This window comes from Camelus bactrianus, chromosome 22, assembly GCF_048773025.1.
Source record: "Camelus bactrianus isolate YW-2024 breed Bactrian camel chromosome 22, ASM4877302v1, whole genome shotgun sequence".
NCBI lineage: Eukaryota > Metazoa > Chordata > Mammalia > Artiodactyla > Camelidae > Camelus > Camelus bactrianus.
Window position 1 is genome coordinate 27,436,703 of NC_133560.1, and position 21,840 is coordinate 27,458,542.

General features: G+C 54.4%; 2 protein-coding genes across 9 annotated transcripts; one reads left to right on the plus strand and one right to left on the minus strand.

Moving 5' to 3' along the window:
- Positions 1-1,159: 1,159 nt before the first annotated feature.
- SH2D3A (SH2 domain containing 3A) lies at positions 1,160-11,862 on the plus strand. 5 transcript variants are annotated; one of them, XM_074350945.1, is made up of 10 exons: positions 1,376-1,459; positions 4,665-4,740; positions 6,067-6,416; positions 6,789-6,862; positions 8,481-8,968; positions 9,100-9,215; positions 9,395-9,569; positions 9,663-9,774; positions 9,980-10,106; positions 10,319-10,451. In XM_074350945.1, exons 2-9 carry the CDS (start codon positions 4,672-4,674, stop codon positions 10,060-10,062), a joined length of 1,467 nt encoding a protein of 488 aa, XP_074207046.1. In that variant the 5' UTR covers positions 1,376-1,459; positions 4,665-4,671; the 3' UTR covers positions 10,063-10,106; positions 10,319-10,451. The 5 variants fall into 5 exon arrangements, 3 of the variants coding, with proteins under 3 accessions (XP_074207048.1, XP_074207046.1, XP_074207045.1); XR_012501663.1 differs by lacking the exon at positions 9,980-10,106 and adding an exon at positions 11,366-11,504 and having other exon boundaries at positions 1,393-1,459; positions 10,231-10,504; XR_012501664.1 differs by lacking the exon at positions 9,980-10,106 and adding an exon at positions 11,366-11,504 and having other exon boundaries at positions 1,393-1,459; positions 10,273-10,504.
- A 392-nt stretch (positions 11,863-12,254) lies between these two features.
- Positions 12,255-20,879, minus strand: TRIP10 (thyroid hormone receptor interactor 10). 4 transcript variants are annotated; one of them, XM_074350948.1, is made up of 15 exons: positions 20,726-20,879; positions 19,438-19,553; positions 19,297-19,353; positions 18,288-18,435; positions 18,150-18,212; positions 17,827-17,931; positions 17,612-17,740; positions 16,902-17,048; positions 16,595-16,789; positions 15,379-15,546; positions 15,007-15,116; positions 13,341-13,473; positions 12,971-13,119; positions 12,766-12,887; positions 12,255-12,665 (listed from the first exon to the last, which is right to left on the minus strand). In XM_074350948.1, the coding sequence occupies exons 1-15, from the start codon at positions 20,747-20,749 to the stop codon at positions 12,517-12,519; spliced, it is 1,815 nt and encodes a 604-aa protein (XP_074207049.1). In that variant the 5' UTR covers positions 20,750-20,879; the 3' UTR covers positions 12,255-12,516. The 4 variants fall into 4 exon arrangements, with proteins under 4 accessions (XP_074207049.1, XP_074207050.1, XP_074207051.1 ...); XM_074350949.1 differs by lacking the exon at positions 19,297-19,353; XM_074350950.1 differs by lacking the exon at positions 16,902-17,048.
- Positions 20,880-21,840: the final 961 nt, after the last annotated feature.

Genomic DNA, 21,840 nt, shown 5'->3' on the forward strand with positions numbered 1-21,840 from the left:
CACTGGTCATACCCACTACTCTACCAAAACCAGGCCGGAGTGGGTCAAGGAAAACACACCTGTCAGACTCCTGAACTTGAAGTCTCTTCCACGTTGACAGGAGGGAAATTCCCAGGCTGGAAATTCCCATATTTACGATCCCACAGGCACCAAAATTTTCATCCCCAAGCATTCGTGGCTCCCTGTGAGTCAATTTCCTCATCGTAAAATAGGTGACAGTAAACTTCACCGTTTAGAATTAATTGTAGGGATCAGAGATCGTGGGACTGCAAGGATGAAAGCCAGGAAGACAGGATAGCTCTCCAGGCCTCCTGGCTTGAATCCCGCCTTGACCACTGACAAGCCTGCTAACGTGGGGGAAAGGCTTAGCTTCCCCGTGCCTCAGATTCTGCCCCTAGAAAGTGGAGGTGATGAAAATAGTACCCATCTCACTGCAAGGTCTACGTAAAAATGGTACGTGTGGAGGCAGGTCAAGCAAGCAGAATAGTCCTGGCATACAGTAAGAGCTTAATGAATGATAGTTACAGCTACTGCTTTCGACTCTGTTGTTGTTATGAGCCCCGTCAATAAACTTGGCTTGAGCGTCCTCTTTCTGGTTCCAGATCCCACCGCCAGCCCCGACCACCACCTGTCTCATGCTTGTCTCCAGGCAACACGATGGAAGCCCCCTCTCCTCCTTCCCCTTACCTAGGAAACTACCTGAAAGTTTACCACCCCCACGACGTCCTAGCTCAACTCCAAAGTTCAGTTACTGGGAGAGGCTGTCGTGTTTTCCCGCATCTCTCTCCACAAAACCCGACACCCCCATGGGGTTCCTTCCCGGAAACCCAGGGGGGCGGTCTGGAGGAAGCTCACCCCATCACGTCACAGCCCGCCACCACTCCCGGCAGGGGAAGAGAGCCGGTAGGGACCGCCCTGCCCCTGCCGGGAACACTGATAGGCTAGGAGAGAAACATCTTTTCTCCCGTCCCAAGAGGCTATGGGTGCTTAGGGCCAGCCCGAGACCCTAATGAGAATGAATCTAGGGACCCGGTTCTAAGCGGCAGGACTGAAAGAGGGGCGGGGAGATGTGTGGGCGTGGTCAGTCGGAGGAGGGTGGGGCAGGGTTCTAAGGGGGCGGAACCCACTAAGCAGGAACGGGGTTCCCAAGGGGGCGTGGTCTATGGAGAAGCGAGTTTTACCTGAAGGGGGCGTGGTTAGCCCAAAGACCCGTGCTAACCGTACTAAGCGCGAACAAGGCGGCGAGCCCCGAGCCCGGGAGGTTATAGCTGGAGAAGAGGTGAGGCCTGACGGGGCAGGGCTTGAAGGGGCGGGGCCAGGTGATGGGGCTCGGTTCCCTCTGGGCGCGGCGGGGAAACGCTGGACTTGGCTGGGGCGGGGAGGGAGGGGTCGCGAGCCGCAGAGCCTCTGGCTTCCGCCCCGCCCCAGGTTCTTGGGAACTCCGCGGGTCCCGGCCTAGGTGAGTGAGGGACCCCAGACGGATTCAGGACCAAGAGTTCATTGAGGTAGGGAGTTCTCTCTTTCCCAGGTGCGGCCACCAGATCCCGGGGAGGATCTGAGTGTCTGTCCATGCGCGTCCGCGAACGTAGAAGGGGTCGCCTGATTGGGTCGCTATGCATTACGCGTGTCCGTGTACCTGGGCGTACTTGCACCTCTAAGCGTGTTTCCTGTGCAACACGGAAAGCTTGCTTCCACTTTTGCCTGAGCGCTCTTTTTAAACCAGATCGTGCCCCTCCCTCACTTAAAACCCTTCCGGAGCTGCCCTTCCAGCCCACTCAGATGAAAATTCGGGATCCACCAGTTTCTGCCTGGTCTCACCCCCGCCGACCTCCTTGCTCTCCACTTAGCTCCTTGCTCGCAGGAGCCAGCCACTTCGGCCTCCCTGATGATGTAAACTGTGAAAAGCCAGCCCCAGACCTTTGCACTCGCTGTACCCCACAACCTGGACTGCTTTCTCCAAATCTTTGCATAATTGTCTTGCCTTTATCACATCTCCCTGTTTTATCACCTTCATTGTTTACCCTTAGACATTATCTTCTTCATTCACTGTGTGCTTGTGCTGTGTGTCTCGCCCACCAGCCAGGCCTTGGTCTCATTCATCACTGTTTCTCCAGGGTCTAGAACAGGGCCTGGCGCACAACCAGTCAGCGTTGGCTCACGTTTGAGTCCTCGTATCCATCTGTGTCCATGTGTCTGTGTGCAGGTGGCACCCCATCGATAGAGCATAAATAATCCCCTCCCTCCTTCCCCCAAGCTGGCTTCTCACCCACCCCCCTCTCCTGACTCTGCCACCTTCCTCTCTCCCCTGCTCAGATGTCCAGAAATGATTGCAAAGGACGCAAAGCAGGAGGATGACTTAGATGGGTCATGGGTGACCTGTGCCCATTCCGAGCTCCCTGCCTTCCCCCTGGAACTAACCAGAGCCTTGTCAGTGACCCACCTCCACAGCCACCCGGGGGCCCGTAAGACAGAGGACGCTGGAGTTGGGGGACTCTTTAGACAGAGGCCAGACATGGCTCAGCTGACAAACAGGAAGTGCACGGGCATCTAGGAGACACACCTGGCGTTCAGGTATGTGGCGCCTGGAGCCAGCACTCTGCTCCGCTCCCCGCCCCTGCAGCAACCTGGGGCCAGCCTGAAACTTCCTGCCCCTTTCAGGGCCTGAGCCAGCTGACTCAGGTTGTAGGAATCCTGGTGCGATTTCCCTACAGAACCAGCCAGGTCCAGAAGAGCCTGGGAGTGGAGGAGGCCAGCAGACCCCTGCGTCCCTTGAATCCAGGGCAGATTTCCCCGCCAGACGCTTGAGGCACCCAGTGCCTGAGAACTGCATGGCGATCAAGGGAGTCCTAAAGTGTCTGAGACCTAAATTTGACCATAATATTCACAACAAAATGTAGCAGCTCCATAACATAAAGATCTACAAATGCCTACTCACTGTTTGCCAACACCTACAAAAATGTGACCTTTGAATGCCCTTAAAAAATGGCTTTACTTTGGAAGCCACACATGGGTTAGATTTGCATACCACCTAAGAATACTTGAGTGTGCCCATAGATTGCTAAGACACTGTAGATTTTAGTCAATTAAATCCCACCCTTCCCCCTCCAGCCAGAAATTCCTTTCACCCCAAGAACTACCTGGCTTGCTTTCTCAAAATCCTCCAAATCTTTACTGACTGAGACCTTCCCATTGTCACCCTATGGAAAATCTTAACTCCACCACTCAGATCTTCCTAATCCCATCCCTGGTGCCATTTGTCTGCTTAGGTCTCTCTGACCTATCCTATCCTCCCTCACCTACTAATTTATTTTCTCAGTCACTGTCTCCCCGACTAGAACATCCCTAAGGGCAGGGATCCCAGTCTGTTTTGCTCACTACGAGGTCTTAGTGCCTAGAATGGTGCCTGGCACACAGTGGGAGCCCCATAAATATTGGTTTGAGTGGATTCAATAATTAAATTTCTCCGAAACATAGCAATACATCATCCGCATGCAAATTGCATTACATTGACAGAGGGAGGGTATAGCTCAGTGGTAGAGCACATGCTTAGCATGCATGAGGTCCTGGATTCAATCCCCAGTACTCCATTAAAAATAAAAATAAAGGAGGGGATATAGCTCAAGTGGTAGAGCGCATGCCTAGCATGCACAAGGTCCTGTGTACAATCCCCAGTGCCTCCTCTAAAAATAAATAAATAAATGAACCTAATTACTCTCCCCCCCCCCAAAAAATTGCATCACACTGAAAGCAATGTGCAGGTCTTCAGCTTTTGCAAGAATCCCAGTGAATGTATAAGTGTTTCTGTGAAATCACAGCCTATTCTAAATTAAAGTTACTCATAGCCTGATTTTAATCTGATATATATATATATATGTATATATAAATTCTGACTATGAGTAATTTCTTTAATTAAAAAATATATATTTGTGAAAAATAAATAAAATAAAATAAATATTTGTATATATACATATACAAAGAGAGTTGCATTTTAAGGTTTGGTAGGGTGCCGGTTACTGTCTTCAAAACTACAAGGGGAGTTTAGGGGAGTTTGTAATTCTAAGTGAAGTAAGCCAGAAAGAGAAAGAAAAATAGCAAATACCATATCATGTCACTCATTTGTGGAATCTTATAAAAAAAAAAAAAAAGACACAAATGAACTTATTTACAAAACAGACACAGACTCACAGACATAGAAAACAAACTCTTGGTTACCAGGGGGAAAGGTATTGGGAAAGGATAAATTGGGAGTTCGAGATTTGCAGATAGTAACTATTGTATATAAAATAGATAAACAATGAGTTTCTACTGTAGCGCACAGGGAACTATACTCAATATCTTACAGTAATCAATAATGAAAAAGAATATGAAAATGAATATATTTTTGTACATGTATGACTGAAACATTATGTTGTACACCAAACATTGACACCACATTGTAAACTGACTAAAGTTCAATAAATTTTTTAAAATAAAAATAAAAAATAACTGATATCATACATTCAAAAACAAGCAAAGAAAACAAAACAAACCAAAAACTATGAGGAACATGGTGGGGGCTGACCCAGCCACTCAGGAAGCAAGAGTAATTATTCCCATTTTTCAGATGAGGAAGACTGAGGCCCTCTGGAAGTACAGAGCACAGTCCTTGCACCCTCTGCCCCCAGGTGCTCCATGCAGGTGCCACAGGATGGAGAGGACGTTGCTGCCCAACCCTGGTACCACGGACCCCTGTCCCGCCAGGTACCGCTGCCCCCTGCAGGGCCTCAGGACCATCTGATGGGGAGTCTCTCCCACCTTCGACTTACTGGGGACTCCTGGGTCCCAGATAAGGGACTTACAGTCCAAGTCTATGGGAAGAGGGAGCTGGGGGGCTGGGGACTATCTTGAAGCTTCACATGTGTGGCATGTCACTTCTTATATTTAAGCAATCACTTCCTTTGGGATGCTGTTGAGGATGGGGATAGAGATTAAAAAGGGTCCTAATGACCCCTCAAACCACCCCGTGGCTCAGTCCCTCTCTCTCTCTGGATCCCAGGCACCTGTGACCACCAGGGCCCCATCTGCCTCTCAACCCAAGGCTCCTCACCCTCAAATCCAACTGAGGTATCACCTTCAGGAGTCCCAGGACCCTGAGCATCCAATCAAATCGTGAGAAGCAGTGTAGCTTAGAGGTTAAAATCCCACACTTTAGTGCCAGACATCCTGGGTTCAAACCCTAGCCCTATGACTTACATTGGGTATGAACTAGGGCAAGGTATTTGAAGTCTCTGGACCTCGGTTTGCCCATCTGTAAAATGGGCATAATGGGCCCTACCTCTTAACCTTGGTAAAGGATGAAGTGAGTTGATATGTTTTACACCTAAAACAGTGTCTGGCATATTATAAAGGCTGTGGCCCTCAGCCCCTATTTTCACACCAGCCACCATTGCTGGCAGAAGATTGCTGGAGCCTTTTTATAAAGGCGGACTTCTAGGTCACAGTCTGTTTGGAAGGATCCAGCTAATAGCTTTCCTTGAAGCCACGTTTGCATCACAAGCCCAGTGCACGTCCTCAGGTTGGAAGTCTCATTAGTCAGTGTCAACTAGTGGCTGCAACAAACATTCTCAAGATGTTACCGGCCAAACTTGTTCACCATTTAAGGGCTAGTTCATGTCACAGTCCAAGGTTGTTGAGGAGTGGGGATGGAAAGCTCCAAAGTGTGTCAGACCCAAGCCCTTTCCATTTTGTGGCTCCGCCATCCTCCAGGGCTCTGGGGACATCAGTAGACCTATAGGGGATAGAGCCTGTAGGATTGTGCAGGAGGGTTTTACGAGCCAGGTCTGGACATCCCCCAGAGCACTTCTCATACCATAGCCAGATCTTGTCGCATGATGACCCTAACTGCAAGAGAGCCTGGGAGATGTAGTCCAGAGGCATGCCCATGAGAAAAGGGGAAATGGTTTGCCACAAAGCTACTCAGTGTCTGGGTTGGCTTTTCTTGGGTGGGTGGGTGGTGATGGGGAGTCACCATTAACTGCTGATACGGGCTCATGCTTCAAACCCCTGCCCCTTACCTCCTACCCCCAGAAGGCTGAGGCCCTTCTCCAGCAAGATGGTGACTTCTTAGTTCGTGCGTCTGGGTCCCGTGGGGGCCACCCCGTGATCTCCTGCCGCTGGCGGGGCTCAGTCCTACACTTCGAAGTGCTCCGTGTGGCCCTGCGTCCCCGGCCAGGCCGGCCCAGAGCCCTCTTTCAGCTGGAGGATGAGCGTTTCCCAAGCCTGCCTGCCCTGGTTCACAGCTATGTGACCGGCCAGCGTCCACTGTCCCAGCTCACGGGGGCTGTGGCCTCCAGGCCGGTGACATGGCAAGGACCTATTCGACGCAGTTTTAGTGAGGACACCCTTCCAGATAGCCCAGCTCGGACAGAGCTGCTCAGGTACTCAGTCATAGGCTCCCTATCTCCCGGACGACACCAAACACCCCAGGGTGCTCCCCTTCGGCATTATGCGCTATTGACATCTGAGGCCAGATTACTCTCGGCTGTGAAGGGCTGTTCTGTGCATTGTAGGATGTTGAGCAGCATCCCTGGCCTCCACCCACTAGATGCCAGCAGCATCCTCTTTACCCCACCTCCCAGTTATAATGACCAAAAATGTCTCCTGATGTTGTCAAGTGTCCCCTGGGGGGGATCACATACCCTGGTTGGGATCCACTGGTCCTGAGTGACTGGATGTAGGGTTTTCTGGGCATTGGTGGGGGCTGCTCTGCTTGGAGTAGGACTACACACCCCCCATCTCTATCCCCCCAGGGCTAGGAAGTGGAGTGACAGTCAGCCTGCAGGTTTGGAGCAGGTGGGACGGACAGAAGACCACCCTGGACCAGGTAAGGGTCTATCAGGACAGCACATAGCTCAGATTGCTCTGCCATGCACTACCCAAGCGACCTTGGGCAGGTGACTTAGCTTTTTTGAAAAAAGGGATGATGATGCTTCAATATTCTCATGGTGATTAAAAACACACAAGAACTTTGGAGATGCTTAAAAATGTGGGTTTATGATTATTCCAAGATCCTCTGTGCTGACCACGGCTGACTGCTCTAAAAACTCCTCTTACTTCCCCTCTTCACTCGTCACACAGTCTTCCTTTCAGTTGCTGGAACTTTCCAAATTTGTTGCTGCCTCAGGGCCTTTGCACTTGCTCTTCTCACCATTGGAAAACCCATTCCCAACTCATCTAATGTGAGTTCCTCAAAGCAGCTGACCTTGACCATCTACATAAATGAAGGGTCCCCTCATTCCCTGACTGCTTTATCTGCCCTGCCCAACCTCCCCAATTCAACACGAGTCCTCATTGTGTGCCAGGCACTGTACTCAGTACTGAGATACATCAATGAACAAGAAAGGCAGATTCCTGCTTGAGTGGAGCCAACATCCTCCTCTTAAAGGAAGGACCATGAACAACAAAAATAAGTCAATTATGTAAGTTCAGGGGTAAAATTAAAAGCAGAACAGAGTAAGGAGTGTGGGGATGGGAGTGAGTATTACAATTTTAAGTGGTAGTTAGGAAAAGCCCCACGGAGAAAGATTTGAAGGAGGTGAGGGAGGGAACAATTAGAAAAGTGGGAGTTAGAGTGGCCCATGTGGAAGGAACAGCCAGTGCAAAGGTCCTGGGGCCAGGACCAGAGTTTGAACTGTTCATTGAAGCAAAAGGAGATGAGTGTAGCAGCAGCAGTGGGAATGAGAGGGAAGTCAGAGAGATGAGGCTCAGATGGTGAGGGCTTTGGGCGCTAATGTGAGGACTTGTGGCTCTTATTCAGGGTGAACTGGGAATCATGGGAAGGTTTTAAACCCCTATAACAGGGTAAACTTAAATGCGTCATAAATACAGAGTCTCACCCCAAGTCTGGGTGCAGCTTTAAATTCCAATAACCTCAGAAGTGAATATGTCATGACCTTAACAAAAGTCATCATTCAAAAGTTTATGATAAATTCCATTTCTTTGATGCTTACATAGTTTTATGAATTTTGAATGATTTATTTTTTATTTTAATTGTGTATGGTCAATACTTCCCATCTTCCATCGGAGGAGCAAAAACAAAGAATTCAAATTTAAAATTTGAGAGTATAGCTCAGTGCTTAGAGTACATGCTTAGCATGCACAAGGTCCTGGTTCAATCCCCAGTACCTCCATTAAAATAACCAACTAAACAAAGAAATTTAATTACCCCCCCACACACACAGGAAAATAAATAATAAAATAAATAAAATGTACTATTCAGAATTCACATAACTCCAGACATATCAGAGAAAGCTAATTTTTAAACCGTTGATAAGTGCATAGCATTTATGTTGATGAAGTTATTCAAGTTCAAAGCCACACCAAGATGGGTTGGGATAACTGGTTACTGGCTGAATGAGTGGTGGTTGCCCTTGAAGCACCCCCCTTCTACCCAGCTGTCTTCTATGTGTACCTCTCTCACCTCCTCTTGTATGACCCCTCAGGAGCCTCCACCGTGCCCGCATCTGCCCTACCCCGGACAGGTAGTGACCCCGTGTTACTAAAGACCCCGGTTTCCATGGGGTCCATTCCTGACAGCCTCAGGGCCTCCGATGGGCAGCTTCACGCCAAGGGACCAACCAAGCCACCTCGAACACCCTCACTGATGCTGCCTGATGCCTCTGGACGCCCCCCTACATACTGTGAGCTGGTGCCCCGAGTGCCCAAGGTCCAGGGAACAGCCCCTGGCCACAGCTGCCCAGAGCCAGAGGTGCCATGGTGGGAGGCTGAGGAGGATGAGGAAGAGGAGGAGAACGGATGTTTTGCAAGACCACAGGCTGAGGTTTCTTTGAGCCCCCTTGACAAGCCCTCCTGCCTGCTGGGCCCCCAGAATCGGCCTCTGGAACCTGAGGTCCTGCGTACTCTCCGAGGCCTGTTCCTGGAGCACCATTCTGAGAGTACCGCCCTCCACTTGCTATTGGTGGACTGCCAGGTGGGTTACTTACCGGGTTCTCTCTGCCAGGCACTGTCTGAAGCCAGGGCCAGGCCCAACTCCATCTCACACCCACATACTCACCCTGCTCACTTTCCTTCCCTACTCTTACCCCTGCCCCTCATGGCCAGGCGACAGGCCTCCTGGGAGTGACCAGGGCTCAGCGGCGTGCCATGGGGGTCGCCTCCGGCCTGGAGCTGCTCACACTTCCCCATGGGCATCGTTTGAGGTTGGAACTGCTGGAGAGGTGAGCCAGCCACCTGGGATCCCCTAGGATCCCCAAACCTCCCACCACCACCACCACCACCACCATTCACGCCCCCCACCCAGGGAGGAGGGGCATGGGCAATGCCACCCACTGTCCCGTCTCACCCCACCTTGCAAACCTCTCCACTGCCCCCAGACCTTTGCCCTCCGCCTCTACAGGCACGAGGCGCTGATGTTGGCGGGGGCGCTGGCTGTGCTGGGCTGCGCAGGGCCTCTGGAGGAACGCGCGGCCGCCCTAAAAGGCCTGGTGGAACTGGCCCTGGCGCTGCGGCCAGGGGCAGCGGGGGACCTGCCCGGACTGGCCGCTGTCATGGGCGCCTTGCTCCTGCCCCAGGTGCGTGGGAAGCCCTAGAACAAGGAGGAGCCAGAGTCTGAGTGATGGGGAAGAGTGGAGAGGAAGCGTTCTCAGGTCTGTTCCTTCCTCCAGGTGTCGCGATTGGAACGCACGTGGCGCCAGCTCCGAAGGAGCCACACCGAGGCTGCGCTGGCCTTCGAGCAGGAGCTGAAACCGCTGTTGCGGGCGCTGGATGAGGGAGCCGGTGAGTGGCATCTTTAGATGAGTGGTAACTCTCATCAGAACCCTAGTCCAGTCTTAGGCCCTGCCGGGGACTTGGGTCCTCGCCCCTGCTTCTCCCCTAGGCTCCGCCCCTTGCCCTAGGCCGGGGCCCTGACTCAGACCCAGCTCTGTGCTAGGCTCTGGCCTCTGGGTCTCTGGCCAAACCCCTCCCCTTGCTTCTGTTCTAGGCTCCACCTTGGCCCTACGTTCCGCCAGATGTTTCGGCCCTAGGCCCCGCCCCTTAAGCAAGGCTCCGCCTTCCTCGCCCTAGCCCTCGCCCTCTGTACGGGACTGGGTCCAGGACTCAATCCCCAGGTCCCGCCCTCACTCTGTCCTGGGCTCCGCCCCTTCCCTAGGCCCCTCCCTTACCCCCCTTCCCGTCCTGGGCTGGGCTCAAGCCTCTATTTGACCCAAACCCCACCCGTTGCTTCTGTCCTAGTGTGCTCTCGGCCCAATGTTTGTCGCACCGTCTTCTCCCTAGGACCCGCCCTCTGCCCTAAGCCCAGCCCAGACCCTTCCCCCAACAGGACCCTGCGACCCGGGCGAGGTGACGCTGCCGCACGTGGCACCCGCGGTGCGCGTGCTGGAGGGCGAGGAACTCCCGGGGCCCTTGGATGAGAGCTGCGAGCGGCTGCTGCGCACCCTGCACGGGGCGCGTCAGATGGCCCAGGACGCGCCCAGATTTCGCGAGACAGCGGCCCGGCGCCTGCGAGGTGAGCGCCCTCTCTGCACCTGGCTGCCAGAGATGCCGACTTTAGAAACAACCTGCGTGCTCTAACCGGGTGCCCCCAAACCCCTCCAGGCTAGGGACTAGAGCCTCCCATCATGCCTCCCAGAGACCTTCCTGAACTGGGAGGCCCCACCCCGGGGGGTTCTCACCCCATCTCGGGGGTTCTCACCTCAAGGACCCTGCAATCTGTGGTGCTGACAGTAAGAGTGCCCTCCGCCCCGAAAGTGCGGTCCAGCCCCCCAGAGCCACGCCCACGGGGCCCCACTAGCACTCTCCCACCTCTGGGAAGGCTCTGCCCCCAGAGGATCTCAATTAATGACCAGCTCCCTCCAAAATGACTCGGTCCTTCAACCTGGTAGAACAGAGACCCCACTGGGGTCGGAGCCACACCTCCCTCCTTGGTCCTGGGGCAGCCCAGCCTCCAGAGGCCCCCACCTGGGTCATTCCTGCCTTTGTCTGTGACCTTAGCACTCCTCTCCTTCCAACGTGGCCCCACCTCCCTGCCAACTTGCCACGCAGGGCAGCGCAGACCCCACATTACACACACACAGACACACCCGTGGCTCCATCTAAAGGCACGACCCCTAAAGCGGGGCCCCCAGATCTTCACCTGGAGCAGACTGCCCCATGCACCCCAGGAGAGCCCGCTTTCACGGAGCCCCTCAGCCACCTGCACCCGGACCCCTACTCCTACAGAGACCCTGGGGCCCCCTCCTTGCTAACCCTGCCCAGTTATCCAGAGAACCTGGGGCAGAGTCCCTCCTGGCTCCCGCAGGGTCAAAGTCCCTAAGGGGCAAGGCAGGGGCCTGGGCCCCGCCCCTAGCCTACCTGGCCCCTCCTCCAGGATTCCGGCCCAACCCGGAGCTGAGAGAGGCCCTGACAACCAGTTTCTTGCGGAGGCTGCTCTGGGGGAGCCGAGGGGCTGAGGCACCGCGGGCCACACGTCTGGAGAAGTTCCAGCGCGTTCTCAGTGTCCTGTCGCAGCGCCTGGAGCCTGAGCATTGAAAGCACAGACCCCCTTCTTCACGCTAGGATACCCAGGCTTCTGGGGATCCCCAACAGGGACCAACGAAGCCACCCCAGATTCCTCACAAGGCCAGATGCAGCGGGGACATACATCCTGCCTCACAGAAGGGAGGGGACCTGGTTTGCAAGAACCTACCATGCCCTAAAAATGCACATGGATCCTCAGGGACAGACGTCTCCTCCCCAACGCTGGAAGACCCCTGACGTCTAGAGATTCTGGACGCCCTCTCCCAGCCCCTATGCCTGCAATCCCCCCCCCCCACCAAATGGTGAACATGTGGCTTTTAATATTAAAGAGAACTTGAAGATCTATAAGAGACTGGAGTTCAAATACATTTTAAAAGCTGTGTGACTTCCAGCAGATTGCTTGACCTCTCTGTGCCTGCCTTCAACATAAAAAGTGAGACTGTACTTTCCAGGGGTTGTCATGGGGATGAAAGCTCCATGCTTGAATGAGATCATGGGTGGAGCATGCCTGGCACACAGTAGGTATTCAAAAGGTGCTTCCTGTTCCCGGTAAGCTGTGATGAACACCAAAGGGATGTCATCGGGCACCCGCCTCCCTTTTGGCATCAGAGAAGAGGTAAGGTTGGTACAAGGTGTACCCAAGTTCACCTCCCCTTCCTCCCCTGTGTGACCCAGAAGGAGGGTGGTGTTTGATCATCCAGTCCCAATATCCGGATCTCCCATTAAGGCTCAGACAGCAGGAGCTTTCCATAATTTTTTTATATAAAACAAAATGGCCCCAGCCAAGAGGCAGGAAGAAAAGATTTGAAACATGAGTATGTACATCGATGGTGGAAGGCACAGCGGGGTCCATCCGGGGTGAGGAGTGGGGTGGGGGGGGCAGCAGGTTACACAGGTCTCAGCCGAAGCCACGGGGGCAGAAATAAAGTGCGTAGGTCCTGGGGCCCCCCACGGCCCAGAAGCAGCAGCCAACAGCCCTCCTCTTCCCGCCTCTGGCAGGGTTCAGTTGAGCGTGACACGGAGGTAGGAGGTGGGCACGTAACCTTCATCTCCCTGTTTCCGCCTGACCCGGGTCCAGCCATCGCCTTTGTCCTCTTCCATGAGACTAAGGTCTTCGCCCTCCGCCATGGAGATGGTACCCTCGCTGGACCCTGTGACATGGGGTGGTGGTGGGCTCAGGTCTGCTTTAGGCGAATCTAGCCATAAAGACGGCCCCCCAAGCCACTGATGTGCCACGTGGGCTGTCCTTACCTTCAAAGTGGTAGATGGCCACACAGTGACCTATGGGGGATGCAGGTTCCTCCTCAAAATCCTCATCGAACTCTGTGTAGATGGGAGCATCCTGACCCTCCTCTGAGGGGGGTTCTTCAGAGCTGGTTGGAGAGGGCAAAACAGATGAGGACAGCCCTCCTCCGCCCCGGCCCCTGGGCAGACTCAGACTCGCCTCCCTGCTCACCTCTCCTTGTTACGCTGTGATCCGCTGTTGCTGCTGCTGCTGCTGCTGTCTGGGGGGGCGCTGGCTGGGGGGTCTGGAGGCCGAGCATGCCGGCCCAGAGTGTCCCCCCGGTTGCTTAGGACCCGGCTCTCAGCTTCCGCCAGCCAAGTCTGAGAGGAGGGGACCACACGGTCAGTTCCAGGGCAGGGCTCCAGGGTCAGCCCGCTCTGGGCCCGGGAGGTTTCCTGAGATCACCCATGCACACCCAAGGCTGTGATGAGAAACAGCTGGAGTCCCCCCACAACACCTCCCTGTCCCCCCTACCCCCCCCCCGGGGAAGTGACTCAGCCAGGCCCGCTGGCCCCCACCCCTCCCCAGGGTCTTCCCTGACCTCATACTTCTGCACTTCCAACTTCAGTCGTTCAATGTTGTTCAGGGTTTCTGTGATCCGGGGTTCCAAGCTGGCTGGGTCCCCCATCTGGGGTGTCTTCTCATATACATCCTTCATTTTCTTCAGGGCTTCCCTAGGACAAAGCAGACAGAGGAGAAAGAATCCCATGTGATTTAACAAGCCAAAACACATGGGCTTGGCTCCCAGGAGCTCAGCCAGGGCTTTCTAGCCTGGCTTCCAATCCCACTGTGGGCCATTTCTGAGTTGTGTGAGTTTGAGTTAAGTTACTGAAACTTTGTCTCAGGATGCTTGCCTTAAAAAATGAGAATATATCTGTATATCTCGTGGGAGCTGTTGTAAAGATTAGAACAGTGCCTTTAGTTATTCAGATGTATCTTGAGTGACTACTGTGTGCCAAGAACCCATTCTAGGCATTAGAGACACCGTACTAACAGGTCAATCGTGATCCTACCTCTGCTCAAAAGTTCTTAGGAAAACAGGAATCCTAATGATGCAAGAAAGATGTTTGGAATAGTGCCTGGCACACAATAACCTTCTGTAGATGCTAGGCGTTATTGCCACTCGTCCCTAGGCCGGATCTTCTCCGTGTCTACATAGACAGATAGGAACAGCTACAAGCACAGACCTTTGGAGTACGTCAAACCTGGGTTCAGTTTCTTTCCAGTCCTAACACCTCATGCATAGTACAGATGAGAAAACGGAGGTCTGGAAACAGCTAGAATTCAAAGCCAGTCTGTCTCAACTCTAGAGCACTCATCCATAACTCACACCCCATGAAAACTCAGGAACTCTAGAGTTCTGAATAGAACTTTACATCCATAAAAGCTGTTTTGTACAAGAGGTTCTGTGAAAATGGCAAGATATAATTTGGCTGCCTGTCTGCAAGTGGCAACCGTCATTCTTATTATGTAAGAGGACTGGGAAGAGAATCTTGTTGCTTGGAAAGAGTGAGTAAAAGATTGTCTTTTTTTTAATCTGGCAGGGTTTTTTTTTTTTTTATTGTTAGTGTTTTGAGTTATTAAATGAATAACCATATGCTTTTTTTTCCCCCTTTGAGCTGATTAACATACTGAATCAGACTGGTAGATTTTTAGATATTGAACCATCTTTGCATGACAGCGATAACCTCCGACTTATCATGTTTTTTTTGGTTTGTTTGTTTTGGTCTTTTATTCTTATTTTTTTCTTATGGTAAAATATACATAATATAAAATTTCCCATTTGAGCTATTTTTAAGTGTACAGTTCCATGGCATTAAACTAATTTGTGTTGTGCAATCACTAGTACCCACGTGATATATTATTTTTTAATACACCATTGGACTTGCTTGGCTAGGATTTTGCATCTAAGATCATAAGTAAAGGAAAGTAAACCCATCATTTGACTTTCTTGAAGTCTTGCTAGCTCAATTTTGGAATCAAGATTCCACCTGCCTCCTAAACAGGCTAGCAGCTCTCACTCTTTTTTCTGTTTGCTGGAATGACTTGTGTAAGATGGGACATAACTATTTCTCCTAAGTGGGGTAGGAATCACCTATAAATCCATCACGGCCTGGGGCTTACTGGGGAGATCTTCGAGGACCATTTCAACATAATTCATTTGTAATTTTTGCTTTGTTCCTGACCTGCCCACCACCTCTCCTTACCTCTGGTCGACTTCCTTCTGTAGTTCACGGTTCCGTTCTTCCAGCTGCTGCTGAAGCCGCTTTCTCTGCTGCTCTGGGGGCAAGTGGCTGAAATCCTCAGTCACCACTGTCTGCAAGGTGGAAGAGGACTGAGTTTGGGATCACAGAGTCTGAGCTTCCAGGCTCTAAGACACTCCTAAGACACTCCAAGTCCACCTTCCTTCCCACCCAAGGTTCTTGGGGGGCAAGGCCATGCACAGAGCAAAGCAGGTCCAGGTGGGGCAATGGGAGGAGGGGGCCCAGCCAGCGGCAGGAAGCGAGCCCAGGGTCCCGCCACCCGGCGGCTGGGCGGGCTGGGGCCGCCCCCTCCTCCCCCCCAGAGGCCTCACTTACCCCACGGCTGCCTCGAAGGCTGCGGAAGGATGCTAGCCGGGGTTTGACCGACTTACTGATCTCACTCAGTATGGCCAAGGGGTCGAGGCCGGAGCGGGGGGACGGGGGTCCATTAGGTAATGCTGATGGCAGGGGGCCCCCCAGGGGGGAGAGGGGTGGGGGGCGTGGCTACCGGCGGGGGCCAGGAAGGGCACAGGTCAGGAAGTGGGGGAAGATGTAGTGAACAAGGACGGATGAACGGACGAATGGTGGACGCAATAAAGAAAAAGGACAAAAAAACCAAATGGAGAAAAGACAAAAAAAAAAAAAAAAAGTAAGAAAACCACAACTCAAGATGCACAATCACACACAGAAAATACATGCAAAGAGCAACACAAAAATCTGGGTGGTGGCAGGAGTGCATTAGATTGTGAGCCAGAAGTCCAGACCCCTCCCTCCCCACGGATCTCCCACGTCCCTTGCATCCTATACCTGGTACTTAGAACAGGGGGCTTGGGGGCGCAGGGAGGCCCATGTTTCTGCTCCCCCCTGGCTTTCTGGGCTCACAGTCTAGAAGGTGGAGGGAGAGGCATGCAGGAGTCAAGGTCTCAGACAAATATGGGGCCATCAAGGTCAAGGACAAGCTCAGAGAAGAGTCAAAGGCATGAAATACCAGAAGGGTCACAGCTGGGGTTTAAGCTGGGGGATTTCATCTATAAACTGAAAAGAGGTATCAAAGTATATGTCACAAGGGATCAAAAGTATAAAACAGGAGTCAAAGGTATAAACAAAGTGGGGAGGAGAGTAGTTCAAAGGTATAAGCCAGGGGTGTTCAGGTATGTGACTGACGTTGAAAGCCAAAAATCCCAGGAAAAAACAGCCTGAGGTTGGGGGGCCCAGAGACCCATCGGAGGATTGGAGAGACTCAGGGCAGGCCCTGGGACTGGTGACCCAAGCCCTCACCCAGCCCCAAATCCCACAGGCAGGCCTTCGCCCAGCATCCTGAGAAGCAGCAGACAGACGCCACAGGCCCCCCTCCTCGCCACCCACCCCTCAGCCTCGGGGGACTCCCAGGCCAATCGCCCGGCCGCCTTCCTTCCCTCCAGCCTGGGCCAGCAGCCAAGAGGAAAATTCCTGCCCGGGACTCAGCGTTCCGGCAGCTGGGGCTGACTCAGTGGGGGCCCCTGCTGTCCCCACTCACGTTCATCCCCTCCACCCCAAGGGCCCCGGCTCCCACCTTGTTCTTCTTGCCGAAGGGCCAGCGCTTAGCACGGCTGCGGCCCGGGCCTCGGAGCTCGGGCCGCCCATCTGAGGGGGTGCCCAGGCTGCTATCTGAGGGCGCTCGGTTCATGGGCTGGCTGAAGTCTTCAAATTCCACGTCGCCAGGGCGGGCGAAGCCAGATTTGTGCAGTTCAATGAGGACCTGGGAGTCCTGTGGGAGTGGGTGGGAGAGGGCAGTCAGGGGCAAGACTGGGTGTCCAGCCTTCCGGCTCCTCCTCCTTCTGCCCACCAAGCGGTCCACTTGCCCGGGACCAGGCACCTACATTCTTGGCATCCACAGCGTCTGCAGCTACCTTCATGCCCTCCAAACACTTGGCAATGATGGGCACCACCTGCAGCTCAGCCTCTGACAGGAGCCCGTACCCAGCCCCCAGGTGGGTGGCCCGGCGCTCATCCATGTCCTGAAGCTTCTATAGGGACAGGGGCGGGGGAGTTCTCAGGGGTGCTGGTGGGGGTGCGGTGGCAGAGTGATTCACTCCACAAGCATGATGGAGAGCCACTCTGGCCCCCAGCCCCAGCCCCAAGCCCAGGCTGGCGGGGAAAACACAGAGATTTCTGGGTCAATGTCATACAGGGCCATTTCAGGGGGGACTTTGAGGACCTCCCCTTCTTGCCCAGGGAGGCTTCTTAAAGGAGGTGAAAATGGAGTCAGGGATTGGAAGAAAAAGCAGACCCCGCACAGATACTGCCAGTCCCAGGCTTGGGACAGAAGCTGAAACAGAAGTGGGGAAATTCAAGACCTTTGAAGAGGGGTTGTTAGAGCTGAGGTCTGAAAGAGAGGACAGGAGTTTCAAAAGAAAAGAAAGACCCCTCTGGCAAAAAGAACAGCTTGAGTAAAAGTAGAGCTCACCGTGATTATTTGTTTCTAATTTCCTTTCAATTCAGAGATTAGGGCATTATAGCTGGGGTTTTTAACAAATGTGTAGGAGTTCGTTAACTGTGTGTCGTCAGGCTGGAGGTTTGAAGCACTCACATCAAATATCTGGGGCATCTGGGAAAAGTAGAAGTGAGCCTGGTCTCGGTTGAACCGCTGCAGTTGGGCTGCGTACTCATTTTTGCTTTCTTCTGCCATGTGACTCCGAAGGTGGGCTTGCTGCTTGGCCTGAGGAATATGGAGGCGGGGGTCACTGCCAGGTCTTGGCCCTGCCCAACCCTGACCCCCAAGCCTGTCTCAGACCACACCAGCACCTTCTCCACATCAGCCTTGGTGGCGTTGATATCCTGGTCCAGCCGCTCGGCGGTCTGGGCTGCCTTCTCGGCCTCCCGGCAGTCCCGCTCAAACTTCCGCTTACTCTGTGTTGGGGACAGAACCAGCATGAAGGAGCCGCCAACCAAGGTTTCAGGGACTGGCGGGACATCACCCAGCAAGTGGGGGTGGGGGCAACAGGCAGGTTGGAAACCCACAGAGGAGGAGGGGTCTGGGCCAGACAAAGAGGGTATCTCAGTGGATCAGCAACCCTCAGCCCGCTCCTCAGGACCAGAGCCACCCTTCTCCACACCCACAAACTCACATTCTCCAGCTGTTTGAAGCCACCTTCCAGCTGCTGCTGGGCCCGACGGCCTTCTTGGAAGTGCTGTGGAAAGAGGACAGATAAGGTTCACCCCAGTTGCAGGGGCCCTCGGGAAGTCCCAGGGAGGGGATCACCCACCATCTTTCTCTCCTGCTTCATCTCCTGTGAGTACTTGGCCAGCTCGAGACACACACGGACACTGAGGTTCTCAGCCACCAGCTCCCGCTGACCAGCAAAATCATTCACCTCCTGGAGAATCTGCACGAAGGACTGTTGTTGGCTGAACCTTTGGGGTGGGGGGAGTGGAGGAGGCACGGGCTGAGGGTCAGGGTCCCTGGAGCCAGATGCCCCAGGACCCACCTCCATTTGAGAAAGGGTAAGCCCCAAGACATTGACCCCAGAAGCAATGATACATTCTGGTCCACAATCCTTATTGCCAACCTTTGAGTGAGACACAGAACTCAGAATTTTGGGGGTTTTAAAAAGCGAATAAGATGCTTATACCATCTTTTATGCATCACCCTAGTGGTGTCAGCGGCAGCATTTTGTAACCAAACACTCTAAGTATTTTTGCAGTGGGAAGTATTGACATTCACGCTCAGTAGGATAAAAAAGCAAGACTGTAACTGTAATTAATTAACATTAAGTCAGTTCGGGCCTCCAAACAAGTTACCAGAAAAACTTAATTTCTAGAGCTTTTTGAATGCTGGAACCGGGGACCTAGAATAAAGTGAAATGGGCTGGGCATTGTTGTAACACATCTTATGCTTCGCATGAGCCCCTACAAGGCCGTCATCATCATCATCATTCCTGATTCACAGGTGAGGAAAACAGAGGCACAAAAACTCCGTCACTTGCCCAGGGTCACTCATTGAGTAACTGCTGGAGCCTCTCCCATTTAATAGGGGAGGAAAATGGAGGCGGAGAGCTTGAGTAAACTGGATAAAGCAGTCGGGCTAGAAAGTAGTGGATTTAAAGCTCCAACCCAAGTAATACGGTTCCTGCATCCAAGCTCAGATCTCTAGGTGGACTTGAGGTGAGAGGTGGGGGACCGGTTTGGGTTTGGGTGGTCCAGCTTGAGGGAGAGGAAGTGGGTCCAACACCCTCTACCCTCCCAAATTTAGCCCTGCAGCCCCTTCATTCTTACTTGGATTCAGGGTCATCTTTGGTAGGTCTCTTGGGCAGATATTTTTTCACCAAGCTCCTACAGAGAGAGGCAGGAAGGCTGAGCCCCCAGCCCTCCAACCGCTCCCCCTAACCCAAGGGCGCGCCCACCCTAGGGTCTCACCGCAACTGCTTTGCATAAGCCTGCTCCACCTCGGTCCGCTCTTTCACGAACTTCACGTATCTGTCCAACAGGTCCAGTCCCCATTGCGTGTGCCGCTCAAGCACCTCAAACTGATCCTAGCGGGGGATTGAGAGGACTAGGGTCAAGATCCTGCGACCCCACAGCCCGCCGACCAGGCGCAGGGGAGCCTCAAGGCTCCGAGCTCCAAGAAGGAGTGGCTTCCCGGCCCCGCCCCGGAGCGGCGCGGGGGGAGGCAGGAAACCGGCGGGAACCCCCTCCCCTTCCCGGGAAGGACCAGGGAACAGGGGCGGGGCCCCAGCCGGACTACAGGGTCCCCTCTCCCGACGGCCAAGAGGGGTGTGGAATGGGGCAAGGCCACACCCCCTGCCTCAGCTCCCCTAATCCCCCCCAGATTCTGGAAAATCCGGCCGGCCCGGCGTGAGTCAGGGCCAGAGGGGCAGGGTTCCCCGAAGCTTGGGGGGCCCCAGAATGGCCAGAGGGCAGGCACCAGGTTCCCCCGGTCGCCATGCTTCCCTGGATCCCCTGAGGGGGCATTCAGATCCGCTCATTGACTCCACTGCACCTCCAAAAGAAATCCCAGAGTTGGGGTGGGGGGCGATCTAGTTACCCCGGGGCACCCAGGAACCCAGGAGTGTCACCGCCCCCCAGAAAGAGGAGGAATTAGAGGTCCCGGTTTGGATAGGTGAATTCCTGGGGCTTCCACAGCAGAGGTTAAAGGCGGCCTGGTGGCGGCCCCTCCCAGGGCCTGGGGCGGATGGCGGGAGGGGGCTGAGGCCGAGCCCCGCAGCCCCCTCCCCCCTACAGCGTCCCCAAGCCCCTAATTGTTGATTAGAGGCGACGAAAGGGAGGTCAGGACTTCCAGGTCCCACGTGGGTTTGAAAGTAGCCAGAGGGTCCCCTCCCCCGCCCCAGCCGGACAGGCGGACGGCGGGCAGGGACCCAGGGGCCGTAAGATAAGCCGCCGGCCCAGACCAGGGTGCTCAAAATAGGTGACCTCTCCCGGCCGCCCCGGCCTGATCCCAGGGCTTCTTCTGCCCTCCTCACTCTGAACCCCTTACCTCAGTTTCCCTACTCCACTCCTGCAAGGTCCCCCTCCGCTCCCAGGCGTCCCGAAACGCCCTGGGAAACTCCGAATGGGGGCGGAGAGCGGGGATTCCGGGGATCGGTGGAAGAGAAAGAGAAGAGCCCCCGCTAGGGTACTGCAGGGGCAAAGTGGGGGTCTAGACTCCAGGAAGAGAAAAACTTGGAGCCAGGCCAATCGGACTCACCCACAGTTCGGTGCCCCAATCCATGCTGCTCCCGCCGATGCAGACGTCGCCGCACCCGGTCCCCGCCGCCCGCCGCCCTCCGAGGGGAGACTCAGCCCAGGGCGGTGAGCCGGGCCCCGCCCCGCTCAGGCCCCGCCCACTCCAGTCTCAGTCACGCCCCATAGACTCTGCCACGCCCCCGCCCGCGCGGAGTCACTGCACAGCCCCCTGAAGGTGGGGCCCCCAAAGAGGCGGGGCTCAACGGACGCCCCGCCCCCTCTTAAAGAAACGTCGCCACCCGACGCCGCTGGACAGACTCCTTAAAGGACCCCCACCCATTTTCCAAATCCCCTGAAACCCTCTTGTCCTCCCCACCCCTGCTCCTCCCCGGACTGTTTTTCCTTTCCTCTTTCCTATCAACTATTCCTTAAAGTGCCAAGACAATAAAATCCCAACTCAAGAGGTCCTTCCCCCACCCCGTCGCAGGGAGAACCTGAGGTCACCCGGCTCTTGCGGGCCGGCCCGGCTCCAGACGTCTACGGTCGTCCCACTAATGGTCTGGTCCCTCCGGCCACAGGGCGGATGGGAGGACTTCGATCCTGCCCAGGACGCGCCTCCGCCAAGGCTGGGTCCATTAGTGCCCCCACCGCATCCTGCTTCCCTCCCTAAAGTCTGCTCTGGGAAACTGAGGACAGGCCGTCCTTGGGGCGCCGGGCCCAGGCCTTTCCCCGGCTTCCGTCCAGTTCGTGCTTGCACCTGCCCATTTTCCAGTTGCATCCATTAAGGCCAAATCAGGTTTAATTGTCTGCACCGACCCTGGGATTCCGACTCCGACCCCAACGACCCCCGCCCCTCCTCCCACACTCGAGCCCTGGTGTTTTGAAAGTCTGTCACCTCCCTCATAAAAGTCTGTTCACACCTTGTTAATCCCTTTGAGGCACTGGGATGAAAGGGGAGAGATCCCGGCAGCAACTGCCTTCATCTTCTCCCGCCTTTGGTTCTTCTCTTTGGCTACTGAGGTGACAGTTGCCCTGCTGGGGCTGGGGGTTCCGGGCCCCATGGGGACAAGTTAGGCACCGAGGCTCCGGTCTCCCAGTACAAAGACCGGGGAGCCCAGGAAGATAGCTCCAGGAGCC